The sequence below is a fragment of the Lepidochelys kempii genome, chromosome 1, assembly GCF_965140265.1.
Source record: "Lepidochelys kempii isolate rLepKem1 chromosome 1, rLepKem1.hap2, whole genome shotgun sequence".
Classification (NCBI taxonomy): Eukaryota; Metazoa; Chordata; order Testudines; family Cheloniidae; genus Lepidochelys; species Lepidochelys kempii.
Genome location: NC_133256.1, coordinates 276,643,605 through 276,656,435, shown reverse-complemented (window position 1 = coordinate 276,656,435; position 12,831 = coordinate 276,643,605). Strand labels below are relative to the sequence as shown.

The 12,831-nt window shown below is 45.6% G+C and overlaps 1 protein-coding gene across 3 annotated transcripts in view; it reads left to right on the top strand.

Moving 5' to 3' along the window:
* The window catches only part of METTL25 (methyltransferase like 25), a 105,543-nt gene that overhangs the window by 16,295 nt on the left and 76,417 nt on the right, over window positions 1–12,831 (top strand). For all 3 annotated transcript variants that reach the window (XR_012156728.1, XM_073327623.1, XM_073327622.1), the window contains one exon: window positions 7,830–7,994. Coding sequence is in view for 2 of the 3 variants with exons in the window: in XM_073327623.1 (XP_073183724.1) it covers window positions 7,830–7,994 (165 nt within the window). In the remaining variant the exon portion in view is untranslated. The remainder of the gene's footprint in view (window positions 1–7,829; window positions 7,995–12,831) is intronic.

The window sequence follows — 12,831 nt, the reverse complement described above, 5'->3', positions numbered from 1 at the left end:
ATCTTGTGTTCCACTCCATGTACTGAAGGGGAGTGTTCCTTAGAGAGCACAGACTCTCCTCCCATTTTCCACCAAGCTTGACCTCTACTGCCCCATCCCCACCAATCTGTCATGCTCCCAATACTGACTCTTCCCCACTCCTGCTTCCTTGTCCCATGACTGTTGTCTGTGATTCCCCTTGCCCTATCAGTTCCAGTTCCCCTTGTCTGTTCTGTCTCTCCATTCCAAGGGTCTTTGTCCTGCTAGTCCCAGTTCTCCCACCTTCACCCTGCCCACAGGCGCCGAATCTCCTTGCTCAACTAGTTCCAATCTCCCTACTTCCAACTCCCTGTCACAGTTACTCCCTTCCCCCACCAAGTCCCAGTCTTTCCAGACTCCCTATCCCAGTCTACTCTTCTCCCCCACCCCCCTTCATCTGGCTTTTGTCCCCTCTAAAGTCAAATCAAATTAGTTCCTACTCCACACTGCCTGGGTGCCAGCAAGGAGTCATTGAGAGCACAAGAGAGAGAGATTCCCTACTGTCAGTTCCAGTGCTTGGCCTCACCCCAGAGCAGCTGAGAGAGGCCTTTACAGAGAAAGTCTTTCTGAGCCTCCATAACACTAGACTGGAGCATGTTGTTGCTCTGTGGGGATGACACATGCACAGTTTGATCATCACTAAGAGCTGTCGGACACTGGAGCATGCACAGTGTAAATGGAATTTTAGGAGATTTTACTGTTAAGCTGCAGGAAATCTCTACTGAGCTTGTGCACATTGCAGTTTTTTTCATAGGTTTGTGACTTGGCACAGGCATATCCCTGACACAAAGGCTATCTAAAATGTGTAGTCCATAATCCAAAGCATGGGTGCTTAATTTAAAGAAAAGGGTTGCCAGAATTTTTTAATATGAGCATATCAATACATTTTGCCCTAGCCCTGTTCTTTGAAATTGCTGCAATTTTTCTGAGCTAAAATGAAAATATATCCAGCTGAGGTAGACACCTGGCACAGAAAATTTCAGCTGAAACTGTTAACGTTTGGCAAAGTTATAAGGAACTGAAAATAGGGTCTTGTAATGAGAAGCGTCATTCAGCCGTAATATGGTGCTAGCACTCCTGCCTGTTATGCAGTATTTGCACATCCAGCATGAGGTGTGCTAACAACGGTAGGTAGAAAAAATGGCACAGCACCTACATACAGTATGTCTTTCTCTTACAATGGGAATACTGCTGATATCAGAGGGCTTGGATCAGAACCCAAATGGATTCTTCACATACACCCTTATTGAAAAGGGAGTATATTTGGACTATGATTTGAAGTTCATTCATTTAAGTAGAGAGTTTTGTTATCATTAAAATAAATAAAAGACAATAGCTACTACAAGTTCTAGAGATCCCCTTTCATATTCTCTTTTCTGTTTTTCTCTACATAAATTATCTTGGAAAAATATAGAAAACAGTATGAAATGGACTCTCTAGAGCAGTGGTTCTCAAAGCCGGTCCACCGCTTGTTCAGGGAAAGCTTCTGGCAGGCCGGACCGGTTTGTTTAACTGCTGCGTCCGCAGGTTAGGCCGATCGCATCTCCCACTGGCCACGGTTCGCCTCTCCAGGCCAGTGGGGGTTGCGGGAAGGGCGGCCAGCATGTCCTTTGGCCCGTGCCACTTCCCGCAGTCCCCATTGGCCTGGAGCGGCGAACCGTGGCCAGTGGGAGCCGCGATCGGCCGAACCTGCGGATGTGGCAGGTAAACAAACCAGTCCGGCCCGGCAGGTGCTTTCCCTGAACAAGTGGCGGACCAGCTTTGAGAAACACTGCTCTAGAGCTTTTAGTAGCTATTTTTTTAATGGTAGTAAAATTCTTTAGGACTTAGAACAATGGTAGCAGACTACTTTTATTTTTAAAATTAGAATTTGAATGGCCATAAATAACTTTTCCTAATGTAAGAGCTGTTCTTTACTGCATAGAAAACCTGAGTGTAACAGCATTCGAATTCTCAATACATTGGCTGATAGAGTCCTGGAGGTGACTTTTTTTAAGGCAAAAGAGGGACAACTCATAGGGCAGATCACTGCAGGCTGATATTCAGAGCCATGATTGTTATATCATGAAGAAAGCTGGTTATTTGTCTTCTTTGCGAGATGTACTGTTTCTAGACATTGACCACTATAAATAACTTTTATAGTTTGTTATTATTATAATTATTTGTATTATCATAGCGCTTAGAAACTCTGGTCATGGACCAGTATCTCATTGTGCTAGGCCATGTGCAAACACAGAACAAAAAGTGAGAGATTGCCTGTATTCTGTTTCTTGTTTAAATAAAATTTAACTTCTTTTTCTGAAGGTTAATTTGAAGCCTACAGTATTTTCTAATTCAGTGTCAGTTATTATTTATTTTCTAATTCAGTGTCAGTTATTATTTACAGGTCATGTTTTAAAATCATTTGAAAATTTGCCACCTTTTCAGCCCTCCTCTGAATGAATTAGATGTTGTTAACAAACAGAATGCTTTGTTCAGGTGCACTGACAATTGGGAACCTAAGCTAGAATCATACCTAGAGTTTGGGCTGAATGTATTTCTTACTGGAAATTCAGAGTTATACAGCAGCTGAGAAAGTTTATAAATGTAATGGTTGTAAGTCAGTAAAATTTGTAAATTTAATGATTATATTTCTTCACTGATATAAGATGTCTCTGGGAATTGACTTGGGAAGAAAAATTTAATTAGGGTTCAGAGTTCAGTAATACGCAGTGCTGAGAGAGAGAGAGAGAGAGAGAGAGAGGTCATTTACAGCAGGCAAGAGGTTAAACAAGAGAGAAGATTTGACACTTTAGTCAAATTCTGCTGTCTTTGAAGGAGCTCTGCTGAAGTGAGTTGATTTAGCCCAGATTTATATTAGCCCTGGTCTACACTAGGACTTTAGGTCGAATTTAGCAGAGTTAAATCGATGTAAACCTGCACCCGTCCACACGATGAAGCCCTTTAGTTCGACTTAAAGGGGTCTTAAAATCGATTTCCGTACTCCACCCCTGACAAGTGGATTAGCGCTTAAATCGGCCTTGCCGGGTCGAATTTGGGGTACTGTGGACACAATTTGATGGAATTGGTCTCTGGGAGCTATCCCAGAGTGCTCCATTGTGACCACTCTGGACAGCACTCTCAACTCAAATGCACTGGCCAGGTAGACAGGAAAAGAACTGCTAACTTTTGAATCTCATTTCCTGTTTGGTCAGCGTGGCAAGCTGCAGGTGACCATGCAGAGCTCATCAGCAGAGGTGACCATGATGGAGTCCCAGAATCTCAAAAGAGCTCCAGCATGGACTGAATGGGAGGTACGGGATCTGATCGTTGTATGGGGAGAGGAATCCGTGCTTTCAGAACTCCGTTCCAGTTTTCGAAATGCCAAAACCTTTGTCAAAATCTCCCAGGGCATGAAGGACAGAGGCCATAACAGGGATCCGAAGCAGTGCCGCGTGAAACTTAAGGAGCTGAGGCAAGCCTACCAGAAAACCAGAGGGGCGAACGGCCGCTCCGGGTCAGAGCCCCAAACATGCCGCTTCTATGATGAGCTGCATGCCATTTTAGGGGGTTCAGCCACCACTACCCCAGCCGTGTTGTTTGACTCCTTCAATGGAGATGGAGGCATCACGGAAGCAGGTTTTGGGGACGAAGAAGATGAAGATGATGATGATGAGGTTGGTTGTAGATAGCTCACAGCAAGCAAGCGGAGAAACCGGTTTTCCCGACAGCCAGGAACTGTTTCTCACCCTGGACCTGGAGCCAATACCCCCCGAACTCACCCAAGGCTGCCTGCTGGACCCGGCAGGCAGATAAGGGACCTCCGGTGAGTGTACCTTTTAAAATACTATACATGGTTTAAAAGCAAGCATGTGAAAGGATTAATTTGCCCTGGCATTCGCGGCACTCCTGGATGTATTCCCAAAGCCTTTGCAAAAGGTTTCTGGGGAGGGCAGCCTTATTGCGTCCTTCATGGTAGGACACTTTACCACTCCAGGCCAGTAACACGTACTCAGGAATCATTGTACAACAAAGCATTGCAGTGTATGTTTGCTGGCGTTCAAACAACATCCGTTCTTTATCTCTCTGTGTTATCATTCATGGTCTCCTGGTTGAAATAAGGTGCTTTTCTTCAGGGGACATTCAGAGGAGCCCGTTCCTGCTGAGCTGTTTGCCTGCGGCTGAACAGAAATGTTCCCCGCTGTTAGCCATGGGGAGGGTTGAGGGGGTAGCCACGCGGTGGGGGGAGGCAAAATGTGACCTTGTAAAGAAAGCACATGTGCTATGTATGTAATGTTAACAGCAAGGTTTACCCTGAAAGACTGTAGCCACTGTTTTATAAAATGTGTCTTTTTAAATACCGCTGTCCCTTTTTTTTCTCCACCAGCTGCATGTGTTTCAATGATCACAGGATCTTCTCCTTCCCAGAGGCTAGTGAAGATTAGAAAGAAAAAAAAACGCACTCGTGATGAAATGTTCTCTGAGCTCATGCTGTCCTCCCACACTGACAGAGCACAGACGAATGCGTGGAGGGAAATAATGTCAGAGTGCAGGAAAGCACAAAATGACCGGGAGGAGAGGTGGTGGGCTGAAGAGAGTAAGTGGCGGGCTGAAGACAGGGCTGAAGCTCAAATGTGGCGGCAGCGTGATGAGAGGAGGCAGGATTCAATGCTGAAGCTGCTGGAGGACCAAACCAGTATGCTCCAGTGTATGGTTGAGCTGCAGCAAAGGCAGCTGGAGCACTGACTGCCACTGCAGCCCCTGTGTAACCAACTGCCCTCCTCCCCAAGTTCCATAGCCTCCACACCCAGATGCCGAAGAACGCGGTGGGGGGGGCCACCGGCCAACCAGCCACTCCACCACAGAGGATTGCCCAAAAAAAAGAAGGCTGGCATTCAATAAATTTTAAAGTTGTAAACTTTTAAAGTGCTGTGTGGCATTTCCCTTCCCTCCTCCACCACCCCTCCTGGGCTACCTTGGTAGTCATCCTCCTATTTGTGTGTTGAATGAATAAAGAGTGCATGAATGTGAAGCAACAATGACTTTATTGCCTCTGCAAGCAATGATTAAAGGGAGGAGGGGAGGGTGGTTAGCTTGCAGGGAAGTAGAGTGAACCAAGGGGCGGGGGGGGTTTCATCAAGAAGAAACAAAGAGAACTTTCACACCGTAGCCTGGCCAGTCATGAAACTTGTTTTCAAAGCTTCTCTGATGCATACCGCGCCCTCCTGTGCTCTTCTAACTGCCCTGGTGTCTGGCTGCGTGTAACCAGCAGCCAGGCGATTTGCCTCAACCTCCCACCCCGCCATAAACGTCTCCCCCTTACTCTCACAGATATTGTGGAGCACACAGCAGGCAGTAATAACAGTGGGAATATTGGTTTCGCTGAGGTCTAAGCGAGTCAGTAAACTGCGCCAGCGCACCTTTAAACGTCCAAATGCACATTCTACCACCATTCTGCACTTGCTCAGCCTGTAGTTGAACAGCTCCTGACTACTGTCCAGGCTGCCTGTGTACGGCTTCATGAGCCATGGCATTAAGAGGTAGGCTGGGTCCCCAAGGATAACTATAGGCATTTCAACGTCCCCAACAGTTATTTTCTGGTCTGGGAATAAAGTCCCTTCCTGCAGCTTTTGAAACAGACCAGAGTTCCTGAAGATGCAAGCGTCATGTACCTTTCCCGGCCATCCCACGTTGATGTTGGTGAAACATCCCTTGTGATCCACCAGGGCTTGCAGCACTATCGAAAAGTACCCCTTGCGGTTTATGTAGTCGCTGGCTTGGTGCTCTGGTGCCAAGATAGGGATATGGGTTCCGTCTATGGCCCCACCATAGTTAGGGAATCCCATTGCAGCAAAGCCATCCACTATGACCTGCACATTTCCCTGGGTCACTACCCTTGATATCAGCAGATCTTTGATTGCGTGGGCTACTTGCATCACAGCAGCCCCCACAGTAGACTTGCCCACTCCAAATTGATTCCCAACTGACCCGTAGCTGTCTGGCGTTGCAAGCTTCCACAGGGCTATCACCACTCGCTTCTCAACTGTGAGGGCTGCTCTCATCTTGGTATTCATGCGCTTCATGGCAGGGGAAAGCAAGTCACAAAGTTCCATGAAAGTGCCATTACGCATGCGAAAGTTTCGCAGCCACTGGGAATCGTCCCAGACCTGCAACACTATGCGGTCCCACCAGTCTGTGCTTGTTTTCCGAGCCCAGAATCGGCGTTCCACAGCATGAACCTGCCCCATTAGCACCAGGATGCATGCATTGGCAGGGCCCAGGCTTTCAGAGAAATCTGTGTCCATGTCCTGATCACTCACGTGACCGCGCTGACATCGCCTCCTTGCCTGGTATCGCTCTGCCAGGTTCTGGTGCTGCATATACTGCTGGATAATGCATGTGGTGTTTAATGTGCTCTTAATTGCCAAAGTGAGCTGAGTGGCCTCCATGCTTGCCTTGGTATGGCGTCCGCACAGAAAAAAGGCGTGGAACGATTGTCTGCCGTTGCTCTGACGGAGGGAGGGGCGACTGACGACATGGCTTACAGGGTTGGCTTCAGGGAGCTAAAATCAACAAAGGGGGTGGCTTTACATCAAGGACTATTTCAGGCAGGACTTCATGGAGGGTTCCAATAAGAAATGCTGCACCTAAGTTATTGTTCTTTTTGGAACAAGGAGGTTAGTCTGGCCTCTGATTGATACATGGCTAGATTTAGCTTGCTGCACCTTCTCTGTGAGTGACTGCAGTGTGACCTAGAGGAATGAGTCCCCTAGATGGGGGGGAAGCAAATGAGTACAAAACAAATCTGGTCTATTTCTTGTTTTGATCCACTCCATCTATCTGTTACATCTTTGGCTGGCAGCAGACAGTGCAGAAGGACTGCTCTCCATCCTCATCTCTTGCCTGCCCGGCAGAAGATGGTACAGTACAAGTGCTAGCAATCCGTATCATCTGCCTGCTCACCATAAGACGGTTCAATAGGACTGACTGCAGGACTAAAGAGAATGACCTGGTCAGGTCACTCCAAATTTAGTCCCTGCGCCCATGTCTGCCCAGGCGCTCCTGGCCGACGTGGCCAGGAGCACCTCGGACATGACGATGACGGCTACCAGTCATATTGCACCGTCTGCTGCCAGAAGGCAATGGGTTGCTGCTACTGTGTAGCAATGCAGTACCGCGTCTGCCAGCACCCAGGAGACATAGGGTGACGGTTACCTGAGTGGGCTCCATGCTTGCCGTGGTATGGCGTCTGCACAGGTAACTCAGGAAAAAAGGCGCAAAACGATTGTCTGCCTTGCTTTCACGGAGGGAGGGAGGGAACGGGGGCCTGACGATATGTGCCCAGAACCACCCGCGACAATGCTTTAGCCCCATCAGGCACTGGGATCTCAACCCAGAATTCCAATCTCCAATTCCGGAGATTGCGGGAACTGTGGGATAGCTACCCACAGTGCAACGCTCCGGAAGTCGACGCTTGCCTCGGTACTGTGGAAGCACTCCGTCGAGTTAATGCACTTAGAGCATTTTCTGTGGGGACACACACACTCGAATATATAAAACCGATTTCTAAAAAACCGACTTCTATAAATTCGACCTTATTCCGTAGTGTAGACATACCCTTAGTGTAACTGAGTGCAGAATCTGGCCTAAATTCTATAAGGAAAATTTAAATGTGAAGAAGTCTAATGAGTTGTCCAATTCTGAAGGGCAAAATATTAATAATCTTTTGTACTTCTTATTTGTTGTTTATTGTTCTTCATTCAAGAGTAGAAGAGCTTTTTTCATTGTTAATTATTGTTAACATGTAACTTTTCCCTCCACTTTCCACACAGATAACTGCAAGTTTTCCAACGTGTTCTGTGAAAATTCTCTGAAGCTGGTCAACGTGCAGTTCTTTGCCCTTGCTGCTAAATATCATTCCTTGCCAAGCCTTGAAGTGTGTACCCCATTAGAACAGATGCTTGGAGCACTGAGTGGAAAGCAACACGAGAGATGTGGTATATTGGAATTTATTTTATCTTACAAAAATTTTCAGCAGGTGCTGTGATGGCTAAGGTTAGATGAGTCTCTTGCTTTACTACTCAATTTACTTTTATTAGTAGCTACTTACTCCAGTTCACAGATTTATATGATTTTTTCCCTCCTGAAATCTGAATAGAAGGTGTCACTGCACTCCCATGCCTGTAGATGTTTCTAAGACTCAGCCTTAGAAGGGGCTAGCTAGGAAGGCAGACAGAAGGGAATTAGAGGTTTCAGAGTAGCAGCCGTGTTAGTCTGTATCTGCAAAAAGAAAAGGAGGACTTGTGGCACCTTAGAGACTAACAGATTTATTTGAGCATAAGCTTTCGTGAGCTTAGACATGGTTCAGTACTTCGGCAAACATCTAGTTCTATTCCCTTATTGTTTCTCCCTGAGGAAAGTAAGTTTTGATTGGTATTTTTACTCTTGTTGGGGACTTCACTAGGATGGCTTTTAGCTATATCACCTCAAGCTGTTATCTCGTCTCCTATCTGAAGCATCAGACAAGGGCTTTGAATTTTCATCAGATCAGCAGGATTCCGCATGGTTACAAGGATTCATTCATCTTAGCAGATACTAATGGGTCTAGGTCTCTATTCAGATAAGAGACCTCTACAGAAAACCCAGAAGGTGCAGACAATTGTGCATGTGAACTGCTTTTGGGGGGCTGGAACTGTGTCCTCTTATGTGTTTGTACAGCCCCTACTGTAGTACGGCCTTATGAGAATAAAAACAAAAGCATTTAGTGATTTAATATCCCTTTACAGCATGCCCAGTAGACATCTGCTAAGACTTTTTAGCACTCCTTAATATAATCTTGCTTATTTTGGAACTTCATATATGGTGTGGGGGAAATTGCACATTCTCCTTGCCTTCACTGACAAACCTGGAGCCACTATAACAATGTACATGAGAAAGAATGTAAGTGTCTGTTGGACTGTCTCCCTTGATTAACTGAGCCCATGCTGAACACTCAACCACGTATTCCTGTGGCAAAGAAACTTTTACTTTAAAATTTCATTTGAGCATGTATGTTCTGAGGCATTCTGCTCAACTACTTTTTGATGGTCCAGGAGCATCAGACATATAGGAACAGTCTATATCTACAAACAAAATATGTGCTTAATGTTAAGGGTGTGAGTAGTCAGACTGGTTTTCACGTGACTACTACTACATCCTTAAAGTTAGGCACATGCTTAAGTGTATCAGGGCTTAACATAACTTGAAAACATGGTATTACTCTTGTGCTCAGAGTTAAGCACGTGGTTAAGTGCATTGCTGGATTGGACAGGATTGACAGAATTGACACCGCAAAAGGAACTGATCTTCCTTATTCCTCATCTCTCTACTTGGGCTAGAGTCTGATCTCAAGTGCACTGGTATAAGTCTAGAGTCTGTCCACTAACTGCAGTTATTTATATTGAATTAAAGCGGCGTGAAAGGTGAATTCTTTGCGCTGGAGTTACTCCAGATTTATCTTGGTTTAACAGATCAGAAATTGTCCTCTATTCTTTACTTGCCTTTCATCGCAATCATTTTCAAGTGTATGCCACGCGTCGCCTGGGGAAGTGCATCGGCTGCCACTGGGAGTGGTGCCAGGAGCTGGGAGTCCAGGTGCCGGAGATCAGGTCCGACGACAACACCATCGTCACCCCGAGTGCCAGAGGCATGCTGGAGAGGACCCTGAAGGCAGCCATCCACTCACTGTACATGGAAACCCTGAAGCATAAACTGGACCAGGGTAAAGCCTTCGAACTGACCAGCAAGTGGGACGCCAGCAACTACTTCCTCACCGGGGGTGGCTTCACCCGTTTCGCTGACTGGCAGTTCATCCACTGTGCCCGGCTCGATTGTGTCCCACTCAATGGAGCCGTCCGCCACAGAAACCGAGACAAGCGTTGCAGGAAGTGCGGCTACTCCAACAAGACCCTGCCCCATGTCCTGTGCAGCTGCAAGCCCTACTCCAGAGTCTGGCAGCTGCACCACAATGCCATCCAGAACCGCCTGGTGAAAGCCATCGCACCACGCCTGGGGGAGGTCGCCGTGAACTGCGCCATCCCCGGTACTGACAGCCAGTTGCGACCTGACGTGGTAGTCACCGACGAGGCCCAGAAGAAGATCGTCCTCGTCGACGTCACAGTCTCCTTTGAGAACAGGACCCCGGCCTCCCGCGAAGCCTGAGCTCATGAACTGGAAAAATACGCCCCCCCCTGGCCGACACCCTGAGAGAGAAGGGCTACGAGGTGCAGATGGATGCCCTGATCGTCGGAGCCCTGGGCACCTGGGACCCCTGCAACGAGTGTGTGTTGCGGACCTGTGGGATCAGTTGACGCTACGTATGGCTCATGCGGCCCCTCATGGTCTCGGACACCATCCGATGGTCCAGGGACATCTACGTCGAACACATCACCGGCCACCGACAGTACCAGGAGGTGTGAGCCGGAACGACATCTTGCATCAACTATGAGAAAGGGACCAAGAGACTTTTTCCATTGGACCATATGAACTGGAACCATAAACTCACTGAACATTAAATCTCACCAAATGCGGGTAAATCCATCCTCATCATCGTATCCATTCATTATACTCCACATGTGAACATAGCCATTATATGAACAACATACCCTCATGTCTCAATGTCTGTACTTTGACCCGTTAACCTTTTACCCCCAATCGGGGATATTACAGATTATGTATTCCTTATGCCATCAGATTGTAAACCGAACTTCGTACCCCTTGGTAATCTGTATCTTATTTCCTGATAACCAGAAACTTCTACGCTTAAACTCTGTACCATTTTTTTTAATTTTAACATCATCTTAATAAAATTATTAAATCCATTCCCTCCCTAAGGCTCACAATCTTGGCATTGTCTTTGACACTTCTCATTAACTGCTCACATCCAGGCGCTCAGTGCTCTCCTACCTTTGTTTTCTAATCTTCTTCACTCTGTACATTGTATTTAAACTCTAAAATCACTTCTTCTTCACCATCCTAATAATGGGGGTTGGCCATTTATTCCATTTACTGCTGTAATTTTTTTTGTCCAAATTCCTTGTCTTTCATCTCTCCAGACTATCCAAAATGTTACAGCTAAAATCATCTTCCTCTTCTGGTGCTATGAACGTGTCAGTCCCCTCCCTGAGTATCTTCACTGGCTTCTCTTCCTCCTTGCATCCAACTGAAGCCTTTTATCCTTGTCTTTATGGTTATATATGTGCAGCTCTTTTTCTGCTTGCATCTTGGCTCTTTTTTCCTTTTCCATGCTGTCATGAATATAAAGGGAAGGGTAAACACCTTTAAAATCCCTCCTGGCCAGAGGAAAAACCCTTTCACCTGTAGAGGGTTAAGAAGCTAGGATAACCTCGCTGGCACCTGACCAAAATGACCAACGAGGAGACAAGATACTTTCAAAAGCTGGGGGGGGGGGGAGGGAGGGAAAAACAAAGTCTCTCTCTCTCTCTCTCTCTCTCTCTCTCTCTCTCTCTCCTTCTCTCTTTCTCTCTCTGTCTGTGTGATGCTTTTGCCAGGGACAGAACAGGAATGGAGTCTTAGAACTTAGTAAGTAATCTAGCTAGAGATGCGTTAGGTTCTGATTTCTTTAAATGGCTGACAAAATAAGCTGTGCTGGAGGGAATGGATATTCCTGTTTTTGTGTCTTTTTGTAACTTAAGGTTTTGCCTAGAGGGATTCTCTATGTTTTGAATCTAATTATCCTGTAAGGTATTTACCATCCTGATTTTACAGAGGTGATTCTTTTTACTTCTATTAAAATTCTTCTTTTAAGAAACTGAAAGCTTTTTCATTGTTCTTAAGATCCCAGGGTTTGGGTCTGTGGTCACCTATGCAAATTGGTGAGGATTTTTATCAAACCTTCCCAGAAAGTGGGGGTAACGTTTGGGAGGATTTTGGGGGGGAAAGACGTTTCCAAATGGACTCTTTCCTAATAATAATAATACCGGTTAGATGTTTGGTAGTGGCAGCGATAAAGTCCAAGGGCAAAAGGTAAAATAGTTTGTACCTTGGGGAAGTTTTAACCTAAGCTGGTAAAAGTAAGCTTAGGAGGTTTTTCATGCAGGTCCCCACATCTGTACCCTAGAGTTCAGAGTGGGGAAGGAACCTTGACACATGCTCTCTCAGGCCCTGCAATATGCTCAATTCTTTCTAATTAATGTTTTTTTCCCCTGCTTCTCCCATTCTTGACTTTGTACCCTTTTTTGCTGCTGTCCCCAGCATTTGGACCAGCTTGCCAGTCCCCCCGACCCATATATCAAGCATCTTTCTTCCTTATGTCTGTACAGAGCTAAACATCTACATTAAAGGATAGAATAATAATTGTTTAATAATTGTTTTCTATACACTGTGAATGAGCTCTGTGATTGTAATATAGTAATTGTAATCCTGTTCTTTATTATACTATAGGAAATATTACAAATATTTCATGTATTGAACTGTTTTACTATAATTGGAGCCCTTTGTATAGTGTTGCCAACAAGTCAGTGAAGACCCCTTAATCTAAATGAATTACCTGTCATCTGGTTGAGACAAAGTACCAAGCTACAGATTTGTAATATGGGACTTTTTCTTATGAAAACTGAGATCTTTAATCTTCTTTTAGACTTTCCTGGACTCATTCCTGTATTTCAGAAAAGATGCACATTTGCTATCCTATGGGAAATGTTCAGAAACAAATTAGAATCTTTAAAGAGGGCCTTACATACAAAGAAAAAATGTCAATTATATTATGCAAAATTATTCTTCAGCATAATTCCATTTATTGTTCCAATGTCTTTTGTAATGTTCCTTGTCATGAGA